Source organism: Cygnus olor, chromosome 27, assembly GCF_009769625.2.
Source record: "Cygnus olor isolate bCygOlo1 chromosome 27, bCygOlo1.pri.v2, whole genome shotgun sequence".
Classification (NCBI taxonomy): Eukaryota; Metazoa; Chordata; class Aves; order Anseriformes; family Anatidae; genus Cygnus; species Cygnus olor.
The window spans coordinates 5,688,391-5,702,445 of NC_049195.1; the positions used below are offsets into that span (position 1 = coordinate 5,688,391).

Sequence of the window (14,055 nt, forward strand, 5' to 3'; positions counted from 1 at the left end):
TCCTTAAAGAGGCAGTAGGAATAAAACAGAGCTACCCACCTACAGGACAGAGGTCAAGGGACTCAGCAATCTGCCACATATAGGATTTGTTTACTAGATTTTCTGCTGATCGCCTATTTGTGCTTACTGTAAGAACACAGAACCCATACTTTGACTAAAATGATATGACTTCATTTAATATTTATAGCTTTTTCAGCTGTTTTTCCCTACCACCGCTGTAAGATAAAATTGCTGGGACACTAGGGGAAGGGCACAGAGAAAGTTAACTTCTGTCATTTTCCCTGTTGTTTCTTTCCCCCTTACATAACACAGCTAACTCTGGAGTAAAGCTGTTGTTTATTTAGCTATGTTCTCCATCATCCACCCTCCCTGCCTGTCCATACTTTAAAGCTCTGTAGTAAAAAGGTTACTTTATTAACCAAACTTCAGAGATGTGTCTTTCCATATCTGTTAACAATCACCAGCACAGAAAGCACTAACAACAGGGATTCAGCCAACCTCATTCTATTTTGACAGGTACCCTATATTCAGCTGTGTCAGAGCATACCATTACAAACACCTCCTCCTCAGCAGCACCCCACTGAGGAACATACTCCATTACAACATCTAATGTCTTTCCACAGTCACAAACTTTCGCCTTTAAATTACCAATGCTCCAAATTCTGCCAGACCACGTCTTGGTATCTTTCTGCACCATTTTGTCCTAAAGACATCGTCTCATAGCATCCATGAGAGTAAGTTTCTGATATGTTTATGTTTGTTCTATTATTATGAGCTACTTCACTTGTTCATTCATCAAGTTAATCAAGTTCAAGGTAATTTTTCAACACTTGGGTTTCCAGAGTTACAGAGTACAGACGGATGCCATCTGTTATCAACCACCATTTTTTAGCCAGAGCTAAAATCTTTGCTTCCAAGGAGCCAGCTGGGAGAGAGCAAATCCTAATCCTTCTCCAGCTGGGAGCAAAGCTTGAAGAGCACCTGTGGAGAACTAGGGTGAGCTCTCAAAATGTAATTACAGTGCCCTGGTTGCAGATCCTTTGTGTACTCCACCCAAAACAAACCGATCCACAAATAATTTCCCCAACAGTAATGGGACAGTTCTTTGCTTTAAGACATGGAATTAACAGGTATTAACCTAAAACCGGCACAATATAGCAACAGCTACTGTATGCTTAATGGCCGAAACAACTATGATGCCCTCAAAGCATATAAACTTTCTGAAAAGAAGCAATGTAAATACAGTGAGGGCACAAAAGGATCTAGAATTACTATTTGCAATAGAAAAAGCCTAAAGGATGCTGCACTTATAATAACCCCCCAGTTAAAATGATTGGTAAGTACCGGCATATAAATAGCAACATACAACTAGGAGACAGACATGCCAAAGGGAACACGCAACACAGCAGCAGAGGGAGTCTGTTCTAAATATTCCTCCTATTTTTCAGCTAGAGAAGTTCTCACCATTTTTTTCCTCCAGGAAACACTTGCAGAATGTTTTCATACTCTTAGCTGTATTGCAGAACAATATTTAGATATTTACCTACAGCCCTATCCAGTTTAAATGACACAGAAGGCCATTTCACAGTGTGAATGGAGATCAATTAATACCATTAGTATTTTCCTTAGTTATGGAAGAAATGGTGCTACTGTTGTTCTGAGATCACATTTCAAATGCTCTGGAAACATCTACCATGCACATCAATTATTCCAACGACCCTTTCATGAGTTGACTTAACATAGTTTTTTATGACAACAATTTCACAAAAAATCCGACAATTTTGATCTGTGTCCTGTAACAAGTGTTGACAAAACAAAGGTAGAGCAAGCTGTTTCCATATAGTGCCTCCAGCCTCAAGGCTTACTACAGTTCAGTTCCACACAACCATGTACCAGGAAAGAGTTCTTTGCTCTTAAACAGTACTAGATATTGTTGTATTGTAGGAAACTCACTGAACTGTAGTAACTTTTGCATTGTGGTAATATTGTACTAAATATTAAACAGTACTTGGTAATTGTAGCAACACCACCAAAAAAAAAAAAAATCAAGCACAGACCACGCGAAGGGTAAATTTTATTCCTATTTAAGTTATTACTATTGTTGTTTACAGTGAGTGGATAAGCAGAATACACAGCGTAATGAAAATTACTTTGGCATTCTGACAATAACAGCTTTAGCTTTTCTCAAAAAGTGCTGCATTAATAAGGTAACAGATTACCTGTTTTTTTGTTGTTGTTTGTTTCGTTTTTAAACACAAATACTACATTATGATCTCTTACACCTCCATTAGTTTTTGCCTAAACTTAGAATTCAGGCTGTGGCTGGGTTCCTCCTGCTAGCCATCATATTACACAAATTTAAAAACACTCTAAAGTTTTAAAAGAAGATGGACACTTCAGTAAGTAGTGCTACAATTCACCCTTTTTTTTTCTCCATCTTGATATCACGAGTGTGTTCTTTTGTAGCAACTAAAGGGATTAGAAATTGTAGCCAACATGCTACGATTCCTGTGTGTTACATTGATTACGTTGTCTCCTGCTTTATGTCTTTGGAGCATTGGTATTTTACATGAAATGCCAAACTTTCTAAGACGAGATGCCTTTCAGTTACCCATTTGCACAGTGCCAATGCAGTAAGACTTGAACTAGTAGGTAATAGATCCCTAGAGATAAAGGCTACCACACCAGCTAGAACTGTTCAGAAAGGCAACCCAGGACTTTCCAGACCAGCACAGGTTTAGTAAGCTCTTCTGTTTCAACACTGTCCATCAGCTAAAACAAACAAACAAACACACCCCAAAACCAGCAGTTATCTGTTTCAAAGTTTCTGACCAAAAAAGACTCCTGAAGTATTGCAATCTCCCTGAAACATTCTGAAAATGCGGCACACAACCGCATGAGAAGTTTCTCACCATTAAAAACACACATTTGATAGCCACGCATAAGCATTAGACACTCTTTACTTTTCATGCTTCAAATGCACAAATAAAGTATATCTGATAAAGTGCCTATAAAAGAGACTAATCAGTCTTTACGGTCTGGCAAATGCAACCTTTTGCACTAAAAAGGAAGCAAAGAAATAAAGCTACTAGTGGCACTGAGAAAGTGAAGTTATAGCAGATTGCAAGGCCAACTCAATATCGAGGCCTCTGCTGCTCTGCCCATTCACAACCGGGGTGACAACAGAGGCGACTGCTCTGTGCTGCCCCCTCTGCTATTTCACTCGAGGTTCCTTCCCCCCCTCCAGCTGCAGCTGAATTTCACAGCACTGAACATTAACTTACACCAACAATTTCATTTCATAGTAAGAAACTGGGCTACAAACGACATTAGTTGAGGAGCCAGACACCCCTTGCTGTCTTTGCATTGGCTGTGGTAACCTCTGGCAGAGATGCCTGGAGTCAGTACAAAAAGAGATCAACTAACATCCCAGCAGCACCTGCCCCAATCACAAACAAAAGAATTACTAATCCGAGCCATAACCAAGCAGTGGTGAAATACCCCAGAAAGCTTCACCTAGATAATCCCTAAGAACTTTCTGCATATTTTCTGTCAAGCCTTTCTATTCCCAAAGACACGTCAATACCCAGCACATGTTAAAGCAGTACCATTGTTTATGCCTTTTTTTTTTTAAACCTCCTCAGAAAAAGCATTTTTTAAAATAATAATTTACAGGAATTTTTAAGAAATAAAACTTACTCTGAACAAATGCTAGACACAGCAATTTTTCCTTAAGAAAAAATACTTTAAAGAGTAAAATCCTGTTTCAGTCTGCAAGTAGGCTAATTATACATGAAACAGAAGTGAGAAACTTTAAAGAAAATTTTCATGTATATTTAGTCAGAGCTTTACAGTAGAAGTTGCACTGTAACTGTGGGATTATGTAATTCAAAATTCAGCCTGTATAGCATTGCTCATTCCCTACAGATGTGAGAAGAAAAGTCACTGATGGATAGCGGACTCAGTGCAGAATATTCTTTGCTCCACACTTATCACCTCCTTGGTTAACCTAACGCGAGAGGCCTGACACCTCCTCACTTTCAGGTATTCTGAGGGAATAGTGCTTTCCGGGTACACAACCAAGAGGCGCACACTCAACGGTCTTCTCTTTCATTACAATTTCTGCATGAACTCCCTTTATTTCTAGGTATTGCAACAACTTGCCATCCAGCCTCTCTTACTTTTCTTTCCAAAACAGCAGTAGGTACTGTGGATCTTACCAGTCTGGTACTGTTTGTAGGACAGGTGCCAAAGTCATTTCCAGTATTTAGTCCAACATGTCCCAAGTAATACAACGCACATAATACAACTGCACATAAGTGCAATTCCCATTTTACCTTCTAAACTATGGGAATATGAACAAAAAGAAAAGGCCACTACCATTAAGCTTGCATGTGAGTTAAGCCACATTCAGCACTTAAAACTGAAATTAAAGACAACTTTTTGTCAGCCGTTGTCACTAACAGATCAGCAAACTTCAGCACTAAACTCTACCCATCAGCAAGTTTTGTTTTATTTGCTTGTTTTCATCCAAGTAGTGTTTCTTAGGCCAAGGATATCAAAACTTTATTGTCAGCAGCATTTCATTACTACCTAGCGAACCATGGTAGCTTGCTGTATTTTTGCCTGAATGATGTAATGAGGTATTCACAGAACACAGAAAGAAAGACTTGAAAAAAAAAAGTAACATTTACTAAACAAACTTCTATAGAACTATTTAAACTTTTAAAATAAAATTAAAATGTCAGCTTTCATAGATCTCCCACCACGTAAGCATAATTTCATAATACAGAGGAAAATATCCAGATCTGAATATTCACTTTTAAGCATCTTAACAAAGTGATACTATCAAACACGTACAGTAAGCACTTACAGTTTCCTATCAGCTGCAATTTGAAATGAAACAAAGAAATATTTTACGTTTAAGGATTATAAATTTAGATCATATGAATACACAAGGAGTTCTTTAAAGATGTTAAAGACCAAACAGTGCAAGGATAAAAGATAATGACAGTGAGTATGAGAAAGGTCATTAGGATTTCTCAGGTTTGGGAGGCCAAGGGTTTGTTCACATTGTTGCCATGACTGTTCTAAGAACCAGAGAAACATGGCAGTGATATTCCTGAAGAATTTGGTCTACATAATTCCATGAAAGAAAACAAACAACCTCACCAGTCTCAAGAACCAAGTAAAAAAAAAAAATTATACCGTAGTAAGCCTTTTGCACATGCATAACTGGTTGAGATTTAATACAAGACAGAGTGCAGAAAAATTATCACATAGGGTCTGCATTAAGAAAGAAGTGTGTTAAAATTCCTGTAGAATAGGAATGATCTTTTGGCTTCCTCTGACTTGCCAATTAATGCTGACAGAATTTACATAGATGTTTTAATACAGTATCTTCTAAATGACTCAAGAAACTAGTAAGAAAATCAACATGGTTTACACAGCGCAGAAATGGTACACGAAGAGCAGAAATCTAGGGTCTTATTTCAAAGACTAAAAAAAAAAAAATAATCAGAATTTAATGAAGAAATCCCTAGCAAGATTTCCACTATAGTTACTATTTAAAAGTTTACAGCACGTAACACCTTCTATTGTTATTAACAACCCTTTTATTGTTCAAGCTACTCAGACCTGAGGAGGTAGAGAAGAAATAAGAAGCATATCTAGCTGCCCCAAACATACATACCTATGTGCGTGCTTATTTTTCCATGCACATGCACACACTAGAAATTGACACACACATTTCACCAAGGGACAGAAATGAACCCCAAATCAAATTCAGTATTTATGGTAGCTCATGTTATCACTCACTATACCAATATGTCCTGTTCTAAGAAAAAAACAGGGAACACTTAATCTGAAAGAATATCAAATTGGTTCTGAGTTTTGGCACATCACAAGACTGATTAGGCTGTGAAACACACAGTGTTAATAATAATAAGCACAGCTAATATTTTCCACTGTTACTACCACTCTCAATTCAGCTCCCACGTGTACCAGGCTTGTTTATAATCAGTTTTCATTACCAATTTTATTACGGATATAGTTGTAGTAGTACACAGGAAACATATCTAGACAGAGTACTTAAGGAAGCTGCTGGAATTTTCAACATATTATTACTTAATCATACATTCCACCAGCACGCAACACACCATGCTGACTAGCAAGTACTCCATCCACAGTAGAACTTGAACAGTTAAATGAAGACTTCTGAGAATCTTTACTGATGATAAAGCAGATACTCAGATTTTTTAGGAGGAAGACTCCTACAGTAGTTTTACCTCTTCAAACCCTAACAGATCATAAACAAGCCCTCTCACTGGAGAGTAAACCTAATTAGAAAAAAAAACCATGATCATCACACTCAAAAACCTCATCACTGAAGGTGACAACAAAAAAAATTCCCATCACTGATGATGAATGTATCTATTATGTATAGAAAAAGTAAATTTCAAGTACTAGAAGTCCTGGAGATTTGTAGTACAAAGATATGAATCAGTGGCAAATTGACGTTCAATAAACAAAAGCAGACTTCAGTTTTACTCTACTCCCACAGCAGCATAACAAGGACAGGAAAGATACTGATGGTATCAGTTTCACTCCAACAAACTTGATCTCAAGGTTGGAGTGGAGGGTCAAAGACCTTAAGCACACAGAAGGATGGCAGAAAGTGGAAAAAGAAAGCATGAAAATAAAAGAAAACAACAGAAAAGTGCTTTGGTTTGTATAACGAACTACATTCAAGGATGGGTGTAAGGCACACAGAAGAGAGTGCAAGTCCACGACTGTTCATTACAACATTTCCTTTGCTCTCTACATCTTCTGATTTCACTCCTCATTTCAACTGCTATATCCTATGTACCTTCTCTTTATATTTCACAACAAAGCCGTATGGGGACAGAAACCAAATTCTTCACTGCAAACACTTAAAGCCTCTATGACAGTATTAGGCAACAATTGCTCATCAGCACTTTGCAATGTTATCTGTATTCAGATAAGCAGCTGAATCAGTAAAATAAAAACGTGAAAATAAGATGATCTTGTTTGCTTTGCAAATCCACTCTATCTTGAAAATAGGGGGCTTACTTCCTATGGTTCGCTAACATAACTGTACAGTAAGCCTGTCAGCATCCATTCAGCTCCGGTGTACCAAAACGTAAGAGGTAAAATCGACGGTTTTTTGGTTGCAGTTTTCATGTCCAAGGTACAAATTATCACCTATTCAAGTTTCACTGATCATGCTCAGAAATTTGAACAGAGTAGGATCCTCAAAGCATATTCAGCATTTCGACCTTACAAGATGCAAGTTAGACAAATCGACTTCAAATTGTGACTCTGCACTGACATATTTCATCAAATACACAAAAATGCTCGCGTAAATCAGGCCTTACCTTATCCTTTTCATGGGGAAGCAGACACACTGGAGGCAGACAGGAAAGAGACTCAAAACTCTCCTTCCCTTCAGCATTAGTGGTTGCTTTAGTGTTGAGTTGGTACAGAGGTCCATCTTTAAGGAGCCTACCATGGCCAACAGCACGTTTGACAGCTAATCGCAATTGCTGGTGAAAAACGGAGGCAGCGCTACCTCCAAATAATGCAGACACATCTTTCTGACCTTTCAGAAAGCGTTCAATGTTTTTCAAGGACGAGCCGCTAGACTCACCCAAGCCCTCAATTGCCCGTTTGATAAGTTTATTCCAGTCCACGTTTGGTTTACCATCCAACTTTCCATGGTTCCGGGGCTTTGGAAGTGCTATTCTCCCAGGATTATCAGGATCCTTGTAGGAGTTGAGACCCTTGTTGGAGACTTTTAAAATAGTTCCATCTTTAACACTCAACTCTAACTGTTCCAGAACAGTTTTGCGGTCCAAACCATGTGACGAAGACACTGCATTGCATATCCTCTCCTCTGAAGGACGCTGTTTTTGCTTCTTTACCTTTTTGATTGCCTCCAAAATCCACTCCGTATACAGCGGGTTGGCGAGTTTTACCATGGTGAAGAATTCTGTATATCCATAGAGTCGTTATCCTTTATCCCTATGCTGAACAAGTTTCACACGATGGGAAAACAGATTCTCGGATGATGGGAAACAGCTAACCATAGCATACACGTTTTCCGTTCTGAATTACTCCTCCTTTCTCAAACATTAATTGTTTTCACACTGCAAAGAGGAAAGCAAAACTATTAGAAATTTCCTCATTCTTTCCAAGAAGTCCCATAATAAATTCCAAGAATGTTTTTCCACAAAGATAGAAAGATTTCAACAAATCTCACCTCAGCTTGTGGCCTGCACACTCACAAGCAGAAGAACCGTAACATTAAGCCTGGAAGAGAGCAAGAGGAGATATTTCCAATGAACCGTTAAAAAAAAATAGCAGCCAACATTAATTCATTACACACACTGCAGAGTTTTAATCCATTACTACAGTTCTGTTACACTGAAGTAATAATTAAGATTCTATCTTCACTGCTAATAAAAAATGGTTTAACATTGCAATAACTAATTCCATACAACCCAGAGGAAAAAAAAAAGCGTGCCCTTTTAATTTCAGTCCATAAGTTAGCATAAACTCTACAACAAGTTTTATATCATTGCTGAGCACAACCTACTTTAACATTAAAAAAATACACAAGGATCTTATAAATATACAAATCACGAGCAAGAAAACACAAACAAAACCCAACCAAACAAAAGAAAACAAACCAGCAGCTCTCTTCATTTTTGTACACGGAAGACACTGCCTGAAACTTGAATAGAAAGCAGTAGGAATAATCAAGAGTCTTGAGCAAACAACAAGGAACTTTCAGAACTCTTCCAAGAGCGTAATCATAGGTCTGACTCCCTCCCGCTAAGAAAAGCTATGACAGTTGTTCCATCAAGAAAAAAAGCGAAGAAACACAGCTTGAGACTGTAATTAAATGTTCCACTTCCAAAGAGTGCAGAAAAGAAGACTACAACATTATAATCTTTCATAGATGAGGCACACTGAAAACACTTGAAGACAAAGTAACAGGTGACCCTACACAAATGAAAAACAAATGCTTATGTCATTGCTAATTAAAGATGCAGATGGAAGGGTAGGAGGCCCTACTTCACAGCCTTTAGTTCTCTTTAACAAAGACTTTTTCTTAGTGTGATAACAGTATGCTGTGCTGAAGTTCTACTGTAAAAGTACACTATCCCTGAAGAATTTGTAAACTGTTTATTAAACGGATAATGATTTTCCTGCAAGGGAAGTTTTAGTCATAAGCTAGTCATCAACACAGTTCTCTTCCATTCTGCTTTCTAGTAAGTATTCAAGAATTTATCAACACACAGAACACATTTGCATACAGACATCAGACTCAATTGCACAGCTCCAGGCATCCAGTACCAGAAAGATTCGGAACTACCGTTCAGACCAGGAGGGCTGCAGCACTTGCCTAGAGTTTTGTTTTTCTTTTTTTGCACCCCGACAACAACAAACGGAAAGGGAAGCGCGGACCGGGAGACCTGCCCGCCCGGCAAGGCCAGGCCGCGCTCCCGGTGGGCTCCAGCCAGCACTGCGCGAGGGCTCCGGGCTCCGGGCGGAGGCACCGCTGCCCCCGGCGGAGCTCCGTGCCCGGGACGTTACGTAACCGCCCGGCCAGGCCGAGGCGATGCGGGGCCGGTCCCAGCGGCGGGTCGCTCGCTCCCCGCGCGACGAGCGGTCCCTGCACCTGCTACCGCTCGGCCCCATCCCTCCCTCGGGCGGGCCCCGCGCGCGGCTCTCCCTAGGGCGGCCTGCCTCGGCCGCGGGACTCGCGCCGGCGGGATCGGGGCAAGCGGGGCGCAGGCCGCGGCCCCCGCGGCCGGCCGAGCCCCCCGCCGACTCCGAGCGCCCAGGAGCGGGGCGGCGCAGCCCAGCGCCTCGCACCGGTTCGGCCGGGCCCGCGCCCGCCTCCGCCTCCTCGCCTTTCCCCGCGCCGGGGACGGAGCGCGGCTCGCCCCGCGACCCCGAGGCCCGCGCCGCCGCCTCATCCGCGCCGAGCCGCAGCCGCCGCCTCCCCGGGGCCAAGGCCCGGCGGGCCCCGGAGCGGCGGGCGGCCGGGGCCGGGCCTGGCGCAAAGCGGCGGCGGGGCCGGAACAGGCCGCGAGCCTGGTGCGCCCGGCGGGCCTTCCCCTTCCACCCGACGGCGGGCTCGCCAGCCGCCTGCCCACGCGGCCCCCGGCGCCGGGCAGCCGAGCCGGGGCGGTCCTGGCAGCGCTCCTTACCGAGGCCCGCGAGAGACGGGAACCGAGAAGCCGAGGCCGAGCGGCGGCGAAGCCCGAAACTGACACGGCGGCCATCTTGGGTCCGGAGCTCTGCGGCGGGGGGAGGGGGCGCGCGAGGGGAACAGCCCGCGGCGGGCGGGGGCGCGCGCAGGGAACAGCGCGGCGGGCGGGGGTGGCCGCCAGCACCGCGGCCGCCGCCGGGAGGAGCCGCGGAGAGGGGGCGGTGGCGGGGCCGGGGCCGGGGTCGGGACTGGGGGCGGCGGCGGGCCGGGCCGGGCCGGGCCGGGCCGGGCCAGGCCGGGTCCCGGGCGGCAGCGCGCGGCGGGGAGAGGCGGAGCCGGGCACCGCGGGCGACCTGGGGCGCCGTGCGGGCAGGGCGTGCGCGGCCGGCCGGGGAGGGAAGGCGGCGGCGGCGGCGCCCGGTGAAGGCTGACTGGAAACGACGCCCTGCCGGGAGCTGGGGCCGCGCGGGTGCGGAAGGCCTCCGCGCTCTGGAGGCGCGGGGCTGTGCCTCAGGGGCACGGCTAGAGGCTGGGTCACCGCCGCCAGCGGGTGGTCACGGCCCGCGGGGTGGGAAGGAGATCCGCGTGTGGGGCTTAACCGAGCTCGTGTCTGGAGCGGCGACGCGTGGTTCTTCTGACTTACAGACACTGACGTGGTGTTTTCTGAAATAACGGTGCCCGTTGGCGTGGGGAGCCGCGTGCCGTGCCCGTACCACTCACATGCACGTGCTCGAAAACTGCTCTCTCCTTAGGCGGCTTTGTGAGGTAATTTCAGTAACTTTCTACATCTTTGATGTGCACATCATCGAGATAAGCTTTAGTTTATTGTGTAGAAATATGTTGCCAAAGCATGAGCACTGAGATAACTTGGGATCTCAATGTATTTTGGTCTTGGTTCTGCAGTAGGCTCCACAGAGCTGGCTCTTTGTCACTGGAATCAGAGGGGACCCACTGGGGAGCATCCACCCTCGGCTAATACAGGCAGCAGCATGGCTCTGCCCTGCACGTGTACGACATTGGACCTAGTGTCTGTCAAAAGTTGACAGAAAAGAGCAAAGAGCAAATTCTAATTTTACAAAATTATGGCATTCTCTCCTAGGTTGTACTTGATTAAAATAATCTCACTGTTATTTATACTATGTGGTTATGTGCTGCGCGCAGTTCCCTAACCTTTTTTTAAAACAGCTGTGTATGCACGATGTCAGGTACACATTTTTCAGTGTTAGCTTAAAGGACAACTGCTGGGTAAAGATTCATGCAAGCTTCCCTTTTCAGAAACGAAAAAATCTTAAGAAACGTCATGAAGACAGTTGATAAAGCAACAAAGTGGTGTTTTCTGAATGGCTTTGTTCAATGTCTTGTGGTGAGAAATTTCTCTTTTGAGCAAGAGGAAATCTTTTGGTGTTTTAACAAAATAGGTTTTTCAGTATGAACATGAATTGCTTGTTACTTGAACTGTTTGGGAAGCCAATGGAGTTTGAGGTGCTCTTGTACGAGGTATTGTACAAACAGTTCTGTTCCTCTCATGCAAACTGTGGAGGTCTGCCCTTCCCAGAGTTGGATTCGCCATACAAATTAATCTCTTCTCCCACCTCTTCCTGAGTGGAAGGGTGGAAATTCAGGTACTTCAATGCCTTAAATTCCAAGGCTGTGGTTTTAAATTCTGAAAAGCTAATAAATATATAAATGTAATTTCCAGAGAATAATGTGAGTAAGCATAACAATACTTACTCACACATTGCTGAAACGACTCAGTACATAACAGTGAAACCCAGTTGTGTTCCTAGAAAGCAGAGTGTCAGTCTGCAGTCTATTTTGTTTCAAAATTTGCAGTAGATTATTATTGTCAGCCTTACAAAATTAATTGTTGTTGTTTGGTATTTCAGAGATGAAAACTAGCCTTTTTTCTTCTACTCTCTTTTTATTTTCACATCACAAGCTAACAGTTAAATCATCAGAATTCTACATACAGCAACCAACAGATAGTAAGGGATTGCTTTTTCGTGAAGACAGTGTACAGTTTGGCAACAGCATTTTGTTGCAAATCTCTTTTTTTGCTCTTTTCCTCTGGGGGTTCATGCACTTTCACAAGAGACTAATGCCTTTACTGAACTATTTTCAGGCTGCCACTAAATTAACCAGCAACATGACAGTACGTTCGGGCTACACCTTCTGCTATGTTCTTTTAGATTCCAGTTTATATAAGCTCCTGAGCCACTTGTGGAGAAAAGCATTACTAATGTTCAGAAGAAAATGGGATTCTTCTGCTAACAGTTTGGAAGCAGACAGGTCGCATATCTGCAGCCGTAAACAGTGGTGGAACTCTTAATTGTTCTCTGCAGGTGCCAACAAGATATGGGAAAATTCTTGGAGAAGTTTAAATTTCAAGTTAGCATCCCAGCTACACAGCAACTCTTCAAAGGCCAGACTACTCAAGGGATTTTGACAAGATATCTCTTGTGATTAGTTTTTCATAAGTCTATAGGATTATAAACAAATGTATTCCCCTTCATCCTTCCGCAACCTTTACCTTTGGTGTGCAGAAATAATTAATTACCCTATGGTTTCTTTTGCATTGGCACTGACATTCTTGATGACTAAAAAAAACAAGGTTGCTATAGGAAATATAAAGAAGTAACAACATCGTGAACTAGGTAAAATATTAACTATTTTGATGAGGAGTGCAAGCAATTTATGCTTTTGCATACGCTTAACTATGTGCTGCTGTTTTCTGTCTATGATGCCTATATGACTTCTGTTAATACAGACTCCAAAAGCCTCTGAGACAGTGATGATGTTAAAACCATACATATTTATTTTAAATTTATAACAGAATGCTGTAATTAAATGAACAATTTATACCACTTTGTTGCTCTGAAATGCATAATTCATTGCAGTAATTTGAATTAGACATTTAAAAAACATCTTGCTGCATAAAAATGCACTTGAGTGTAAATGATAAATCAATGTATAGGTGAGTTCTCCTTTATTTCTGTTATAGTAAAAAAGCTCACCTAGTGTATGTTGAATTAATAAAAGGTAACGTCAGAGACAACAGGCTGACCTCTGGCCCATTTGGTGGGAAAATAGTAGTACAAAAAGAGATCTAATTTAAACTTTAAACGGTGCTGCTTTTTTTTTTTCATTCTGACATGGTCAATCCATCCTGTTTACTCATCTTCCAAACTTGCTAATATAACTGTCAGTGAGATACGCCCACAACATTGTAGAATAGTTAGCAGTGGAGACTCAGACCTGAGTCTTTCAGTGCTTTTGCAGCAGTCCTAACCAGTAGTCTGTCACCTTCCTTCCCCTGTAATAAAGGTTGTATGTTCAGACAGCTTATTTCATGGTATAAAAAGGTTTTTTTTGTTGTATTTACATTTGTTCTCAAAGTAGTTGATGGGAGCAGCCCTTTTGGACTATAATGGTAGTGAAATCAAGAAATTATTGGCAAAGGCATCTGCTTGACTCAGAAGTCGAGAGACCTGCTCTGCATACACAAGTCACCTGTTCTAGTTGTGCAAAGGAGTCGCTCAGCCTAGAACGTAGATGCGTTTTGCGTGACGATTGTCATTTTGACTGTGGCTGGATTGTGTTTTCAGTAGTGCTACTACTCTGTGGTGAGCAAGCCAGTAAAACAGTGCAGTGGAAAACATCTGACTGGCTGCTCCTCGCTGCGGAACCGGGTCACGTACCAAGTTTCACAGGCTGTACGGATAGACGTCCACCGCAAAAAGAAAAAAGCTTAAAGGAAATTAGGGAGGGGCTCCGTTCCCCTTCGGCTTGCGGCTGCAGGAGGCCGCAGGCTC

At 42.8% G+C, this 14,055-nt stretch overlaps 1 protein-coding gene and 1 long non-coding RNA gene across 2 annotated transcripts in view; one reads left to right on the top strand and one right to left on the bottom strand.

Moving 5' to 3' along the window:
- Positions 1–10,327, bottom strand: part of KAT6A (lysine acetyltransferase 6A) — a 44,783-nt gene extending 34,456 nt beyond the window's left edge. The window contains exons 1-3 of the mRNA XM_040538342.1: positions 10,242–10,327; positions 8,282–8,331; positions 7,398–8,168 (exon numbers count right to left, since the gene is read on the bottom strand). Coding sequence (XP_040394276.1) covers positions 7,398–8,000 — 603 coding nt within the window. The 5' untranslated portion in view covers positions 8,001–8,168; positions 8,282–8,331; positions 10,242–10,327. The remainder of the gene's footprint in view (positions 1–7,397; positions 8,169–8,281; positions 8,332–10,241) is intronic.
- Positions 10,328–10,608: 281 nt separating this feature from the next.
- Positions 10,609–13,588, top strand: LOC121060493. Its single transcript, XR_005814827.1, has 2 exons — positions 10,609–11,008; positions 11,147–13,588. It is a non-coding gene; the product is annotated as an uncharacterized LOC121060493 (long non-coding RNA).
- Positions 13,589–14,055: the final 467 nt, after the last annotated feature.